We start from the raw sequence: 17,364 nt of genomic DNA, 5'->3' as shown, positions 1-17,364 counted from the left end.
TGGTTCCGACCCATAGCGACCCTGTACAGGGTTTCTGAGGGTGTAAATCTTTACGGGAGTAGAAAGCCTCATCTTTCTCCTGTGGAGCAGCTGGTAGTTTTGAACCGCTGACCTTAAGGTTCGCAGCTCGATTCGTAACCACGATTACAGGGAGAATAATCCAAGCTTTCCCAGCCATCCCAACTGTCTCAGTTGGAGACCCAAATATATGAATGGGTTCAGCAGAGATAAACTTTTCTCCCACGGAGCGGCTGGTAGTTTCGAACCGCTGACCTTAAGGTTCGCAGCCCGATTCGTAACCACTATGCTACCAGAGCTCCTTCCCTTTGCAAGGATAAATTAAAGAAGCTGGACGGGATTGCAGAAGTACCTCCACAGCTCGACCTGTAACTTTGCATCACCACGGGGTTAGCTCAGACATGGAGGTGGTCAAGCTTGTGTGTGTGTGCTCATTTAAACAAGTTGTTTGTGTTACTGGAGAGTAAAGCAGTGTCTAGCTAGGCTCTATTCTTCATGTCAAGAGCCTGTTGTAATGCCTCACTCTCTGCCATGAGGTCTGGAAGCCTGGGGTGCAGGATCCATAGCTGGGGAATGTCCATGTGAGATGAAGGTAGATGGATGAAATTGTGTTCATCTCTTTCCACCCCTCACATTCGCTGCAGGTCTAGCCTAGATGAATGTTTTCAAATTTCAAAAGGGCTTTGTGGGTCAAAGGTGTGGGGTATGACCTGAGAGACCCCTAAAAGGCAGAGCTGGGCCCACCAAGAGAGTCACAGGGAATTAAGACGAGGTGAGTTGTAAGAATTCCACTTAGCCCTGAACATACATAGTGAGTTCCCATCACAAGGGTGTGTCCACAGGAGAAGGACATCAGAAGGCTTTGCCCAGCAGTGGGACTGGCTCACAGTGACCCCCAGGTCATGCTTCATTCCATCAGGAGCCCAGTGAGCTGGCCAGAGGTAAGGAGAAGGAAGACCTGGGAATCGCCACTTGGATGATTCCATCTATGACGCAAGTGCTTTTCACCTTCCAAGGTTCTGTCCTGTCCTGTATTTGTGAGAGGCCCTTCTCAAAGGGACTCCTACGTCGTTACATGCAGGTGGCTCGGCCAGCACCTCAGGACCACCCTCCATGGACGGCTACCTTGTGCCCTTCCCTTCTGGCTCGTGCTCTGAGGGCCGCAGCTGCAGGAAGGCTCAATGACCCCTTCGTGCTGTCGTGAAAGTAGCTATTGCAGAGTGTGAGGTGATCCTAGCTTCTTGAGAATGAATGGAAGTCTGCCCCCCCCTCCCCCCCCCCCCCGTCCCCATTCGGTGGCCAGTATTTAATGAAGGGAGTGGGTGGGGGTATACTCTATGAAGAGTCCTGGCCTCAGCCCTAGCCTCAGCCAGGAACCCTAGTCTGCTGTATGAGAGTCCCATCCTACACCAGTTGCCCGTCGTAGATCCCAGCCCAGGACAGATGCTGCTCAGGTTTCACAGCTGGCTGAAAAGAGCCGCTGCGGCCTTTGCCTCCGTACAGAGATGGTATGGCTCCCATTGAGCTGTCAGCGCTTCCCAGCCCAGAGAGACAGCTGCCTTCCAGAGCTGGCTGGATTCTGTTCCGGCTTCCTTTGAATCACCCCCTGGGAGCTTTTACAGCAACAAATTACATGGCCAGCAGGTGGGTCTTGAAATGGCCCTTCTGGGCTACATTAGACCTTCGTGAGCCGGCAAGGAGGAGCCTCGGATGACTTCACAGGCTCAGGCAATGCAGACGGGGGTGAGAGTCTGACCACTCTTGAGTTTGTTATCTGGCGATGGTCACTGCCTCTACAGCTCTGAACTGTGGCCCTGGCAGTGAAGTGAAATCTGTCACGGACAGCAGTGACCCATACGGAAGGGTCCCAGGGCAGGGCTTCAGAGCCGGGGTGGGTAACTCGTAGAAGCCCACCCCCAGTTGGGGAGGCATGGAGTTTGTAGCTTCCCAACTCTGAAGAACTATTGTCCTAGAAGCCTGTGAATTGAGACCCGGTGTGCCCTCTGCAGAGGATACTGAAATAGTCAAAACACACATTTACTGAGCAATGTAGGCCCCATCCCTCTTGTTATCCAGGACAACCCTCTGGGAGATTCTTTTCCTCACTTTATGGCCTAAGAGAAGTTTAAGGTTCGAGGAGAAGAAAGAACTTGCCCAGAATCCCATAGCTAGTCAGCAGTAGACCTTAGAGTTGTACTTGCATGGTCTGACACCAGAGCCCATATCCTAAACCCACTGGATGCCCAACCTCTAAAGGGTTTCCCCGTTAGAGCCCTTCCCCTCCTACAGATCCAAATGTAGTGTGCTGATTCCTCCCTGTACTGTGCTCCCCTGTGGGGACGATTCTGTAAGAGACCAAGTACCTAGCTTCGTGTCTACATGGGGCGGTGATCAGCATCATCCCACAAGTTCATCACGTTCTAACACTCCTCCGCACACAAAGGGTCTCCCCAACCCATACTATCCTTTTCCCCAGGTCCAGCTAGGGAAACTGAGGCCCAGAGCTGGGAAGGAAACTGCGGAAGAGCTAGGCAGACCATACACAGAGAATGGTTCAGTGTTGCTTTATAATCCAGTGAGTCAAGTTAAAAGCTGCATCTTTAATTATTTGCAGTTGCCTCTCAGAAGTAAGTAAGTGCTTGATTGAGGAGCCAAATGGCAGCAGAGTGTAGAAGGGGGACCCTGGAGACCTTTTTGAGAAACAAAGTCATTTCATTTGCAACTCACCATCTGAAGATTTGTCTTAATTGGAATTACTTTTCAGCAGGGTCCTGGGCTCAGCCACTGACAGGTCTGCCTCCCGGCAGATGAAAAGCAGACAGATGACTCAGACAGTGCTTGCCATAGTTGTTTTATGTCCTTGTCTGTCTTCCCCCTGGCTCCTTGGTGAACTTCTGTGCCCTAGAAAGCTTAGGACAGTGGCTGACATGCAGCAGGAGTCTGGTAGTCCCAGGTTCACGTGCCACCACTCACCAGCTGCAGGACCTCGGACAGGTGATTGGAGCTCCCTGAGTCTCTTTCCCCATCTGTAAAACGAGAGGCCACATCTTTTGTCACACTGCACTTCTGATGGTCAAGGGGAAAGACCTGGATCAATGTAAGTCCTAAAGGGTCATGGAGATCAGAATTGTTACTGGTGTTCTGGAAAGCTCACTGAAGTAAAGAATTTAATAGGGAAAGAATATTGCATAAAGGGGTAGAGGGCACCACCTGACCCATTGCCATCAAGGTAACTTGTAGCAACCCTGAAAGCACAGAGTAGAACTGCCCAATAGGGTTTCCTAGGTTCTAGCTTCCGCAGGAGAAAGATTTACAGCCTCAGAAACCCTATACAGGACTGCTACGAGTCAGAACCGACTCCACGGCACATAACAACCACCACCTCCACAGGAGAGAGATTTACAGCCTCAGAAACCCTGTACAGGGCCGCTGTGAGTTTTAACTGACTCGATGGCACACACCAACAGTCTTTACAGAAGCAGACTACCACATCTTTCTCCATGGAGTGGCTGGTGGGTTTGAACCGTCACCCTTTCAGTTAGCTGCCCAGCACTTACCCACTGCACCACCAGGGCTCCTTTTAGAGGGCACGGATTTAAGGTGCTCAATCCCTGTTATGCTTGGCACAGAGAAGCCTGTATGGTGTGAATAACAGTATTTTGTAGGGAACCCAAGTGAGCGCGCATCAGAATCACCCCAAGAAAGTGTGCAGCGTTGCTGTGGACTCAGCCCCAGAGTTCTGGAACCCGTTGGTCTGAGGTAGAGTCATGAGAGTGCACATCTGCTAAGGTCCCAGATGATGCTGGTATGCTGCTCTGGGGGCCACACTTTGAGAACCACTGGCCTACCCCTTCCTGGATGTTAGTGTTCAGTGGGTGGTATGTCGGGGTAGGGCAAAGGTCAACTCAGGAGATACCAGCTTCCTCCCCACCAGAAAGCCTTTCTTGACATGACCCTCACACAGATTGGCTGTGGCCTCTTCTCTGTGTTCTTACCACACCCTGTGCATATTGGTACATTCCGGGAACAGCCGGATGTACACGGATTACTGTAAGCTTGGGAGGTACTAATGTTACAGTGTTCACTACTTAGCCAGGACTCCTCTTGAGTTTTGACACCTTTCTAGCCTCATCAAGTGAGGCTAAAAGGCAGAGAGCTAAGGGAAAGCAATATATGTCGATTTCCTCAACACTGTGAGTCATCTATGAGCCAAATCAATTGACAGATTTCAAAGAATCCTCCTAAGCTAGTAGGGAGCACAGGGAGTGGGCATGTATTGAGCACCAGTTAGGCACCTGGCAGGATTGGTCCTAGGAAAGCCTGTGAGGTGGATGTTGTTTTTCCCATCACACAGGTGATGGACTGAGGGTCAGAGAGGGTGAGTGACCTGCCCGCACTCAACATAACTCAGAAATGGTAACACCATTACTCTTGCTCCTTCCACCGCTCTGTTGATATCATGGGCGTAGAATAGACTGACTTGAATGGTGTTACCGTCACCTTGAACCAGTGTGAGATGAGTTTGGTCGTTGAACAGAAACCACTGAGCCCACTCCAAGTTGGCCTCAGACTTGTCACTGTCACCGTCAAACACTGATGATGTACTCACCAATACAGCAAGCTGTGATTCATCCTCAGTGCACAGAGTTAGCAGGGCCCAGCCTCTGGAAGGAAGGTTCCTCGAGGACTCTCAAACTTGGCCCACCTGGCACGCCCAGTGGCATACCACCACCTTCTGGCCACCTGATCCTATTCCTCCTCACAGTTGACTCCACTTGCTCTTAGGATGCTTACTGCCCCTTGCACAGCTTCCCAGAATGCCCTGGGCCTGTGAGGAAATTAACAGTTGTGTTGGTACCTGGAGCTTTTTGCTATGTAATGAGTAACAGTTGTAATTAACATTTAACACATGTGAACAGCAGGTATACTGAGAAAAATCAAACCAAGTCTTCTGCCAGCGAGTTGACTGATTCATGTTGTTAAGTGCCATTGAGTCGATTCCGACTCATAGTTACACTGTATAGGGTTCCAAGGAGCACCTAGTGGGTTTGAACTGCTGACCCTGTGCTTAGCAGTTCAGTGTTTTATTTTATCTGTAGTGCCACACCAGAACTCATGTTGTTGTTAAGTGCCGTTGAGTCAGTTCTGACCCATAGTGACCCTGTATAGAGTTTCCAAGGAGCAGCTAGTGAGCTTGAACCACTGACCTTGCAGTTCAAATGGCTTTGAAGTCTGACACATTAACCCACAGTGCCACACCAGGACTCCTAGCAACCCTGTAAAACCAAAAACTCCAAACTCACTGCCATCGAGTCAGTTCTGACTTATAACAACCCCACGGGACAGAGTAGAACTGCTCCATAGGGTTTCCAGGGTTGTAGAGGATTATGGAAGCTGCCCGCCACATCTTTCTCCTGCAGAGTGACGGTTTGAGCTGCCAACCTTTTGGCTGGCCACCAACAGCCAAGTGCTTAACCAGTGTACCACCAGGGCTCCTTCTGCAGAGTAAACCCAAACCAGACCCACTGCTGTCCAACCTAGTCCAACCCTGTAGGATAGGGTAAAACGCCCTGTCTTTTCTCTCGTGGAGCAGCTGGTGGGTTCAAACCACAGACCTTTAGTTTGGCAGCTGAGCACCTTAACCACTGTGCCACCATGGCTCCTCTGCCATGAAAGGGGAGTTTTGAATGAGAACTGGGATCCATCACTTCCTTTAGGTAGAGTTACTGAGGGACAGGTTTTTGCAGCTGGTGTTTGTTTGACATGTGAATGTCTTCATTTAGTAACCTAAAAGGAAAGGAAAGCACTAGGGCTTCATAGCTTTGGTTCATCTGCTAATTTTATTGATAGAAGTGTTCCTTCAAGTACCTTTGTTTCCTGTGTGGGGAAACAGAACAAACCCCACAAAGACTTGATAGGATCTCTTAGCAATTCTGTTTGACAAGTCAAAGGTCTCCGAGTGGATAAAGATGTTTAAGCTCCATCTGGCACATAATAAACCTGGCTCACAATAAGTACTCAGATAATCTGGTATATTATTGAATAAATCAGCTCTCAGGATAATCAGTGCCAGGTTCTAGTAATGGGAAGGGGCAGTTAGAACCTCAGAGATGGTTTGTTTCCCCATCCGTTCTTTTATGATGCAAACTTGTCCCATCTCAAGATGAGGTCTCAGAAGATGAACTTGCTTTGGCAGATGTGGAGGCCTCTGCACCCTTCTTCCTTTGGGTTTTTCCTGAGATTTCCTACAACCAAGCAGCAGCCCCGGTGTGGGGTTTTTGCACCATGGTAGATGCACAGAGAAGAGGCACGGCCACCCCTTTCACCAGGCCCACCCGCCTCCCAGCCCACGCCCAGGCCTGGGTGTACATGTGTAGACCCAGGCCCTGGCCTGTGCTGCTTCACAGCCTTCCCGGTGACCTGCCTACACAATGAGGAGCTCTGTTCTCGGGCACCGCCCACACCGGGTGGCAGCGCAGCACCCTGGGGGCTGTGTGTGTCTGTGAGGTGAACACAGAGGCTCTTGTTGGCAGTTCTGGAAATGCAAACCAAACATTTGCTGAGCTGGCTGTTTTACAGCCTAACTGGAGAGGGAGTTTGCAGTTGTGGGGCAGGCAGAACAAAGGGAAGATGAGGCCTGCTCTTGAACTGGAGGGAGAAAGGGGCTTCTTTGCCTTTCTGGGCCTCAGTTTCTTTATCTATAAAATGGGAATGACATGCAATACCGGTCTTGCATGTTTGTGAGGATCAGATGAGGTGCTGTAGTAAATTCGTTGTGTTAGTAACAGAGTTGTCATGTAGAACTGTTTGTGCATTGTTGTGAAAGTATGTGGCATTTTCATATACTCTTGGGATCGTGTAGTCCTGGCCCCCTCTCTACCCCTGCCCTTCCCTACCCTCACCCCAGCCTCTCTCTAGTCCTGAGTCCCAGCCTGGCTGTTGACAATATAGAGGAATCAGGTACCAAGGACAGCTTGGAAGGGGCATCTTGGACAACTTGATTCTGCGCTCTGTGCCCTTGTTTCTCCAGGATAATGTCAGCTCTTTTGTCCACTCTAGGTGGCTTACAGATGTGGCCCACATTCATTTCAGGTGCATTCACTGAGGTGCCCAGGAGGCCCCTTACGCATGCATACATTGTCTTGTTAGGGGTTGTGATCCTCTTGGCCTCTGCTTTGCGGGATCTGTGGGTTAGTGCACTAGACTGCAAAATTGTGTCAACTGCAAGGTCAGCAGTTCAAACTCACCAGTCACTCTTCAGAATCCCTACAGGGTCACTATGGGTCAGTTTTCAAAACTTGTTTGACAAAGGAGTCTAACTTCCCTTCTGGATTCATGAGTTCAAGTTTTCTGGTCCTAGTGGGTTGGGTGGAGAATCATTTGTCCAACAAGCATTGCTCACCTGTTATATATCATTGAGCATTTTTCCTTGAAGGAAACAGTAAAATGTCCTTCCTTGGACCTTCCAGTCTAATTAGGAATTCCAGCAGAGCTTGAGGAAAGGAAAGGTGGTTTCTGATACCAGGCACATTATGTTCTTGCGTAATGAGCATGGACGTATGACCACATGGGTGGGGAGGGGGAGAACCACTGCTTACAGGGGCCCCACTGGAATTTGGTCCATAATGTGTTACTAACCTGCTCCACAGTCCCTTCAGGTGTTGTTTGTTAAGTGCTGTTGAGTCTGTTCTGATTCAAACCAACTCTGTATAGGATTTCTGAGGAGCAGCTGGTGGGTTTGAACCACCGACCTTGCAGTTAAAAGTCCAGTGCTCATCCTAGAGTGCCACAGCAGAGCCGTATTACCAACCCTGTTTAACAGATGAAGCAGCTTAGACTCAGAGAGGTTTATTGTTGTTGTTAAGTGCTGTCAAGTTGGTTCTGCCTCATAGCGACCCGGTATGGGGTTTCCAGGGAGCCAATGGCAGAGGTAAGAACTCAAACCCAGGTCTTCCTGACTTAAGTTCACGTCCTTTCCATTGTGCTGACCTTTTTCACTCCCTCCATTCCTGTGCTGCCTCATTTCAGTCCTTCTGCCTTTCACTAAGCCAGCTGAATGCTGGGCGTGGGAAGGGTCGGAGGGGGCTATGCCAGGTACTGCAGTAGGTTGAAGGCAGACACGACACTAGAGAGAGTAAAGAAGAAGTAAAATCAATCATCCATCATAGTCACTGTGCTCACAGAACAGGCTGATGAGGGTAGAGTAGTGCCATGCCCATTTAGCTACAAGAGTTGTACCAAGTTCTATGAGCCCTGCAAAGAGCAAGACTTTGGTTCTCTGCTGGGGGATTGAGCAGCTATGCAGGAGACAAGTTCATCTCAGAGTGAGGCAGACCTCAGAAGGTGTTTTTCTGGAGAGGAGCCCCAGAAGCCCCACTTCTGGCCTCAAACTTCAGCCCTGCCACTTAGCTTTGAGAAACCCGCGGAGTTCTTGCTCACTCCTCTGCTTCACTGCATCCCCCCACCCTCCATCACCCACACACAGGGGTGTTGTGAAGGTGAGAGCTGATGCGGGGACAGAACTTCAGGGCCAGTCCATGTAGATTCGATAATCCAAGTAGAAAAGGACCAGCAGTTTCAGAAGTTAGTCCCGGTGGAATGGGGAGGAAACAGCAGGATGAATCTTTCCATCACACCAGAACCTTCTGAAAGGCATTTGGGTCATCATGAAGGAGCCACCTAAGTAAGTCACTGTCCCCACCACCAGCAGACACCCATCCCACCATGAGAGCCCAAGTCATCTGGGTTCCCAGTGCCTCATGCTGCCCAGCTCAGCAACTCACTTCCCTCGTGCAGAATTCCAAGTTCCATTTTTAATTGCCTATAGTGGTTACGAATCGGGCTGCAAACCTTAAGGTCAGCGGTTTGAAACTACCAGCAGCTCCGCGGGAGAAAGATGAGGCTTTCTACTCCCATAAGGATTTACACCCTCGGAAACCCTGTACAGGGTCGCTATGGGTCGGAACTGACTCGTCGGCACTTAACAACAACAACAACATAGGTGGAATTAATTAGGTTCTGTCATTCTGAAAACTCACAGGGGTAGATTCCCTCCCCCATCCCCAAATGCACATAATCTTTTGAGGGATTGTGTCTTTTCTTTGCAAAAATATCACTAAGTTAAAAGTATTGCCATTTTAAGTGGCAGATTAAGGAAAAATTTAATTAGAAGGAATGAAAGCAGTTGTGTTTGGTGTTTCGTTCTTTATTTTATTTTTTTGCTGCTGAATCGTGGCACTTGGAGTTTGTATATTTCCCTTTTAGGTGGAATGATTTGCCTAATTAAGCCTGTCACCCATCACCACATGCTCTGTTAAATACATAGCTGTATTATTAAGCTTGCAAGTCAATGTATAAATTAATTCAGTAGGGAATTACAGTGTTGACTAGGATGTTATTAGGTTTTATCCAGTTTATCTGGTTTGAAAACTGATATCCCCCCCACCCCCCTAAAAAATAAAAGGCAAAACAGCAGCTCATTGAGTCTCTTGATTTGGGATTGGAGGTGCTGTAGGGGACAAGAGGCACAGGGGCAAATCTGGTGCAGCCCCTGCCCTCAAGGTGCTACACAGTCTGATGGGAGCCAGACAAAGAAAGTGGGTGCCGTTAGGAAATTACAGGGAGTCTGGGGAGAAGGTACAGTCAGGGAAGGCTTCCTGGGGTGGTGACCAATGAAGAGCAAGTGGAGTCAGTCAGGTGAAGACTTCTGATGTTACAGAGGGATGTCATGGCAATTTGGGTGGAGGGGATTGCAAGGAGTTGGCAGAGGAGGTGAGGTGGGCCCTGGAGAGCCTGACAGGTTGAACTGAAGCACTTGGCTTCTTCCTAGTCAGTGTTCCAGGCTCCAGGCATCTCATCTCTGTCCTGTGACAGGAGGTTTGCTGTGGGTTTTATCTTGGCATAAATCCCCCACTTTCAGTTTTAGCCCATGGAGCCCTGGGATGTCAAAAGCGAAAGTAATTTAGGGTTCACCTGGCCCCTCCCTCTCCATTAAGAAGAAGGCCAAAATCTTTTGAACCAGGTTTTTTCATTGCCTAAAGTTTCTGCAAATAGTGAAGCTCTAACTCTGACAGTTGAACCTCTGCCAGGCACCACCCACTGACCTCTGGGCTGAGCTTTGGGTAACCATACTGTCTTGCTCTCTCCCCCACAGCCCAGTTTAATGGCACCGAGAAGCGGCAAGCGTCCCCCTCACCTTCCCGGGACCGGCGGCGCCAGCTTCGTGCTCCCGGTGGAGGCTTCAAGCCCATCAAACACGGGAGCCCCGAGTTCTGTGGGATCTTGGGAGAAAGAGTGGACCCTGCTGTCCCCCTGGAGAAGCAGATGTAAGTTCTCACTGAGTAAAGCTCAGCTGTACTCTCAATCTGGTCTCTGCCCTTAATTGTCTTTTTCTTGGTTTAAAAATCCAGGTTTAGAGAATGACACAGTTCAAGGGGCCTTTTAGTCTGAACTCAGAGCCACCAGTATGTCACTGGTGGCACCGGGATCAGAACTCTCATCTCCTGAGTCCCAGCCCCAAGCCTTTGCTGGCCACCCTCTTCCTCCATTTATTTTGATGCCAACAGCAGGCATTGCAAAACTGTGTACCTCTCACACTGCCATCCTTGCTTCTCCTGTCATCATGCAGCAGATGAATCCTTACAAAACTTAGTGTCAGCTAAACCCTAAACCCTAATTTTCCAACTAAACCTAATTTTTCAACTAAACCCTAATTTTCCAACAAGAAAAAATGTTTTTGCTCCACCTCTACTGGATTTTGGTTGGGCAAAGCCTGTACACTTTGGATTTGGGTTTTCTTCGCCCCTTTGCCCAGAGCTTGGGCCCAGCCAGTGGCCAAGTCCCATCCATGCTGCCCACAAGGTCTCTTGCTCCTCTGTCTCCGCCCCTCCTGGCCACCCTGAATGTTGTGCTGGGTCAGGCCCTTTACAGCCTTCCCCCTTCCATCTGGTTTTCACCTTGTCAGCAGATTTGAGTGTTTAGGTCTCTGCACTGGCTGAAATCTTCAGGGGCTCCCCACCATCACCCTAGTCTGCCATTCACTCTGTGACAAGGTCAGTTTCTCACCCTTCCACATCTAGACAACAGTGAGCTGCTGCTCTCTATGCCCAGACAGCTGATCAAGCAGGTACCAGGTATTGCCCTGGTACCTTCAGGAGTATCCTCCACTTAACAAGCAAATGTGAGATCAATAACATAATCTCCCCCACTTTATAGATGAGAATACTGTGGCTCAAAGAGGTATAGAGCCTTGGATTTCACAGCTCAGAGAACAGACTCAGGACAAAGACCCCACTGGGTCCTGTTTCTTCCCTCACCTCTTACTCTTCTCTCATGCCCACCCTTAGCACAGCACCTGGCACAGAGCAGCCACTTCAGGAATCCAAAGAGATGAGCCCGCAGCACGCAAACTCCCTCGGGAGCCTTGCTTACCCTCAAACACTATATTGGTCTCCAGCCGGGCTTCTGGTCCTGGCCTGCCAGTGCATCCCCTCACAGGAAATGCTGGCTCCGTGAGTAGGACGCAGGGCTTTCCAAAGGATGCAGTGCGCCCCCCTTTGAAGCACATGCTGTGATCCACTGAGGCTGAGCCGTCTGTGTGAGCGCTCCTAACAGGTGTTGTGTTAATCACTTCCCACAGTCATGCAGATTGGGTGGCAGGTTTTGCTTATTTCTGATCAAACTGCACTTTATCATCAACAAACAAAATATGAAGCAAGATGCCTCAGGGCTGTTCCACGTGCATCCTGACTCCGCCAGGCTGAGTTAGGACCAGCTTTCCCTCACCCACCTTCTCTCCCAGGGTCATTCTGGCCCACAGGAGACCTTGACTCATTGCTGAGAGAATGATTAGAGCAAATCCACTTCTGGTGGAGCCTAATGCCCCAGAGAGAGGACCACCTAGTCCTCCACCTGGACAGATGATGCTCTGGTGCTCATCCAGCCAAAGCTGTTCCACCTGGTGCCAGGAGGCTGGGAGCCTGCAGCACTGTGGGACGTGCCCTGGTCTCGCAGGGTTGTTGGGGATTGGATGTCACATCTGGCTGTGTGCCTGTACCACCTGCCCAGGTACCCTGCATCCTTATTTCTTTCAGTGTGTGTTCTCATCACTAATGTCTTAAAAGGAAATGAATGAATAGATCATGTCGCCCCAGCGTCCCCTTTGAGAACATGAGCTCCATGAAGACAGGGCTTGTCTGGGGCACCACTGCATTCCCCAGTGCCTACAGCAGCATCTGCAATATAACAAACAGACGAAAAACACCCATTGCCATTGAGTAAATTCCAACTCGGTGGCCCCATAGAGACCCTATAGGGTCCTTGTTGTTGTTAAGTACCGTGGAGTCAATTCCGACTCATAGTGACCCTGCACAGGGTTTCCGAGGCTGTAAATCTTTACGGGAGCAGAAAGCCTCATCTTTCTCCCGCGGAACCGCTGGTGGTTTTGAACTGCTGACCTTGAGGTTGGCAGCCCGACTCGTAACCACTACGCTACCAGAGGGTCCTTAGGGATTCTAAAATTAAATTTTTACAGAATCAGACAGCCTCGTCGTTCTCCCAGGGAACGGCTGGTGGATTTGAACTGCTGACCTTGGAGTTAGTAGCCCAACACTTAACCCACTGTGCTACCAGTGCTCAGTTAGTAGCTGTCAGGTCAGTGAATGAATGAGGCCTCCAGGAACAGCCTGCCGTCCTCTCTGCCCTGGCTTACCTTCCACTCTCCTTTCTCACTACACCTACTTCCCTTCTCTACCTGGGGCTCCAGGTACCTCTTCTGCCCCCAGTGGCAGTTGGTATGGACACATCTGGCTCCTGGTTTTTCTCCTGCCGGGCTGGCTTGACCTGAGGTTGGATTTCCCAGGTTCAGTCTCTAGCTCCATTCTCTTCTTGGCTCACCTCTTCAGTCTCCTGGTGGATGAGTCACAAGTGCATCTCCCAACCCACACTTCTCCCAGAGGCCCGACCCTGCGTGGCTGAGGCCTGGGCATCTCAGTCTTACCAGAATCCTGATCCTCGCCTCAAAACCTGCTATTCCCAGCTCTGTAAGCAGCAGTATGGCTGTCTAGCTGCATGTTTCCTTATTTGCTTCACACCCAGCATTTAGTTCTTTACCATGTTCTGCTGGCTCTCCTCCAAAATACAGCCAGAATCTGCCATCCCTCCCATCTCCATGGCCACCTCCCATGGACCACTGCTCTAGCCTCCTACCTGGTGTCCTTGCTTCTCCTCTGGCCCCTCTTATCCAGAGCAAGTAACATCTATTTAGAACTCACCATCACTTTCCATTATGTTTAGCATCACATCCAAATGTCTTCTCTTGGCCCACAGCCTCCAGTAGCCAGATCCCACCTCCCACTCAACCCTCCCTACTCAGTGCTCAGGCTGATCTTGTCACCATTCTGCTCTGTGAACAACTCAAACTCATTCCTACGTCAGGACCTTTGCACATGCTGTTTCCTCTGTAGAAATATTTTCTTTGGTTGTTCACATGATTGGCTCCTCTCATCAGGTAGATCTCAGATCGAATGTCATCTCCTTAGGGACTCCCCCCCGCCCCCCGACTCCACTCCTCCTAATGCAGCCACCTCCTCCCACCCTAAACCCCAACCCTGTTGTCATCAGGTCGAGCTACCCCATAGGGTTTTCAAGGCTATACTCTTTACAGAAATTGACTGCCATATCTTTCTCCCACAGAGCAGCTTGTGCGTTTGAACCACTGACCTTTCAATTGGCATCAGAGTGCTTAAATACTGCACCACCAGGATTCCTCCCTCCTACCCTAATCTGGCAGCGTAGTGGTTACGAATCAGGCTGTGAACCTTAAGGTCAGCGGTTTGAAACTACCAGCCGCTCCGCGGGAGAAAGATGAGGCTTTCTACTCCCGTAAGGATTTACACCCTCGGAAACCCTGTACAGGGTCGCTATGGGTCGGAACCGACTCGATGGCACTTAACGACAACAACAACAACCCTAAGCAGTACTGGGTTACCACCTCCATGCTGCACAGCACGTTTCACTCTCTGAAATTGTTTCCAGTATCTGTTTGCTGGCTGCCCATCTCCCTGATGTCAGCCTGTGAAAACAAGGCAATAGCACGTAGTCAGTAAATATTGACAAAGCCGGTGTGTATTGGATGGGGTACGTGATAGCAGATGAGTCTCCCTGAGCCCCTGGTTCTGGCCTGAGTGGCCAGCTCTGAGAGGTCCAGCACTTGCCCATGGTGGCTTGCCACCTAGGTTCTCCTCTCAGTTCAGGCAAAACCTGTATCTATCCAGTGATTGGTGCCTAAGCCCCACAGGACCACCCAAGCCCACCCTGCCTCCAACTTCTGGCTCATGGTTGGCTTAATCCAGTGCCCTTTGCCCTTCTTGACCCCAGTTCCCCAGCCCTTCTTTCTGTGTGGGGTAGCTAAGCAGCTAAGGAAGGAACCAGAAGCTTATCCTGTTTCCCCACCAGGGATTATCCTTAACAAGGCCACAGGAGGCCGTCTGCCCACCCATCTCCGCCTTCCCTAGATTTGCCAGTGTGCTCAGGGCAGGGCAGGGCAGGCGGTAGGCAGTGCTTCCCCAGGAGACCACTCTGGGCCTTCCCCCAAGGACTGTTCAGCTTCAGTGGCTGGACTTGTTTTCCTTATAAGACAACATGTTTGCCAGCTCACTGAAGGTGTGTCATATAGGTAAATTTCCTGGAGCACAGTTTTACTAGATCTCTTCTCTCCCCTCTGCCTTGGTCTAACTGTGCCCCCAATTACAGTAATGTATACTTTCTAAAGCATGTCTGGGCTTTAATGTGTCTGATATGTTTTAATTTTATAGCAGCTCATGCATACCCACACTCCCATTCATATCCCCAAACATAAGTTTAAGGGAGGAAGGCAGGTCTGCGGGCTGCACTCTCCCCTGCCTTTGCCCTTTGTGCATTTCCTCTGGGTGTCCACCTGCTGCAAGGCAGCCAGCAGCTTGGTCTGATGCTGACTGAGCCCTCAGATCTCCTCTCCAGTCTTATTTTTCAGAAGGTGGTTTTTAGTTTTTTAGATTATAATTAAGCCATCAAGGAGCCCTGGTAGCGCAGTGGGTAAATACTTAGCTGCGAACTAAAGAACCCACCAGCTGCTCTGTTCAAGAAAGATGTAGCAGTCCACTCCATAAAGATGGGTGTCAAGTGCCGTCAAGTTGCTTCCGACCCATAGTGACCCTGTATAGTGTTTCCAAGGAGTAGCTGTTGAGCTTGAACCCCATTGACCTTTCAATTTTAACCAACTTTGCATTTCAGCACATTAACCCGCAGCACCACACTAGGATGCCAACCTTTGAGATCCTATGGGGCAGGTCTTCCCTGTTCTGGAGGGTCTCTGTGGGTCTCTCAATTAAGCCATCGCCTTGCTGCTACGTTGTTCCGCATGCTGCCCATGGCTGGCAGACCGTGCACAGTGAAGGCGTGTTCCCAGAAGGCAGTGGTCTCGCTCACACCTAGGAACGTATGGCCAGCCATTCTGGTGGGTGGGGTCCTGCAGTGCTGATAAGATGAGGTGTTGTCATGTGACTGTCTGTAAGTCCTCTTTCTGCTGATGCTAGTGACTGCCGTGTGTGGAAACACCCTATCCAGGTTCCCCAGGAGCCCATCCTGCGTGTGTCCTCTTGTTTAATCCCCACAACCCCACCAGCAGATTGGAGCGATTCCTAACTCAATAAGAGAACAGTATCTCAGCCACATTCAGCATTTTGTCCCAGAACCATAACTGGGCCTGTCCAAGTGAAGCCAAACTGTCTGCCACGTCCAATTGTCTTCCTGGTTCTGTCTCTCACATCACTGACCCTTCCCCTCCAAGACCAAGACGACTTCTCCACATATGCGTTGTGACCAGCCAGCACATGATGGTTGCTGCTCTTTTCCACTGAATTTCTGCGTCCTACTTATCCTGTTCCCTCGGGGTCCTGGGGTCGGGATCGGTTGTGGGTTGGGCTCCCCGTGCCCAGCTCCCACTGGGCCCTTCTGTCCAGGAGCAGCAGCACTAGAATCATTACTGCTTCATTTGTTAGGAGCAGGGTGCTGCTGCTGTCCTACACCGACTGCCCGATGTCCGAATACTTCCCTCATTCAGGGGAAGCCAGATCCTGGCCTCCTGGGCCTTGCCACCCATCCCTCCCCGCAGCACACCAAACCTGCTCTCTCCCACCTGCTTCCCCTCTGACCTCCAGGTCACACTCAAAGGTCACTTTCCCAGAAGGCTCCCTAGCTGCTCCCCTTCAAGGCAACCTGCTTGGTCTTTTCAAAGATCATCCAGGGTAGGTAACATCTTTACTTAAAGCTCATCACCTTCCATTCTGTTTAGACTAAGAGCCTTGGTCCACATGCCCCAGGTGTCCAGACCCCACCTCCCACTTGGCACTCATCCTGTATCAAGCCCCTTGTTCACATTGCCTCAGAGCAGCAACTCCCACCTCAAGCTGTCAAACCCATTTTACAGATTGGAAAACATCATCCTATAATGGCTTTCCTACACTAGGTTGTAAGCTTCACGGGGCCAGAGACTGTAGGTTCTCTTGGCTGTTTTCTCTCCAGGGTCTGGCAGGCAGCAGGCATTCAGTATATATTTGCCGGACAAACAAACGAGTATATCTGCCTAATAACAAAAGGGCCGAGGACACTCTGGGGTTGCCATTGGGGTTGCTGAGTGATCCTCTGGGGCCAGACTACAGGGGATCGGGGCTGTGGGCATTACGTCTCCGCTGGGTGCCAATCTCTGCCTTCTCCCCAGATGGTATCACGGAGCCATCAGCAGGGGCGACGCCGAGAGCCTGCTCAGACTCTGCAAGGAGTGTAGCTACCTGGTGCGGAACAGCCAGACCAGCAAGCACGACTACTCCCTCTCCCTGAAGTGAGTACAGCACACACGCACCCCAGCCGCTGCCAGTGTCCCCCCGGGGAGCTGGCCAGCGCCAGTTATTGCAAGCCTCGGTTTTTCAATTTGATCGTGTTCTCCTGGGATTTGGAGGAGTTTTTACTGGTTGCCATTTCTGCCTCCCCAAAAGGGAGGGACCTTTTTCTAGGATTTATATTAAATAACCAAGACTAGCTTCCATGTCTGCTGCTAGTGGGGGATTAGAGAAAGGGCTTAGCAGACCGTATCCTTCTCGGCATCCTCACAACATCCCTCAGATGAGGAAACTGAGGCTCAGAGAGGGATGTAGCTGTCCACAGTGGCGGGGCAGGACTGGAGGCCAGTGCTGCCCTCCCCACTGGCCTCTTCTTGTGTACTTCCATGTGGTTTGGGCAGGTCTGATATCACAAAGACTGTGAAGAGCACAGGGTGGAGTCAGGAAGTCTCTGCCTGTGGGCACCCACAAG

The 17,364-nt window shown here is 50.5% G+C and overlaps 1 protein-coding gene across 1 annotated transcript in view; it reads left to right on the top strand.

The window, feature by feature from the left end:
- Positions 1–17,364, top strand: part of SHB (Src homology 2 domain containing adaptor protein B) — a 134,073-nt gene that overhangs the window by 94,090 nt on the left and 22,619 nt on the right. Inside the window, 2 exon segments of the mRNA XM_006863131.1 lie at positions 10,172–10,343; positions 16,775–16,894. Coding sequence (XP_006863193.1) covers positions 10,172–10,343; positions 16,775–16,894 — 292 coding nt within the window.

The sequence above is a fragment of the Chrysochloris asiatica genome, unplaced genomic scaffold (genome assembly GCF_000296735.1).
Source record: "Chrysochloris asiatica unplaced genomic scaffold, ChrAsi1.0 scaffold00053, whole genome shotgun sequence".
NCBI classification, from domain to species: Eukaryota; Metazoa; Chordata; class Mammalia; order Afrosoricida; family Chrysochloridae; genus Chrysochloris; species Chrysochloris asiatica.
The sequence above is the reverse complement of the archived record's forward strand: the minus strand, read 5'-3'. Positions and strand labels throughout refer to the sequence as shown.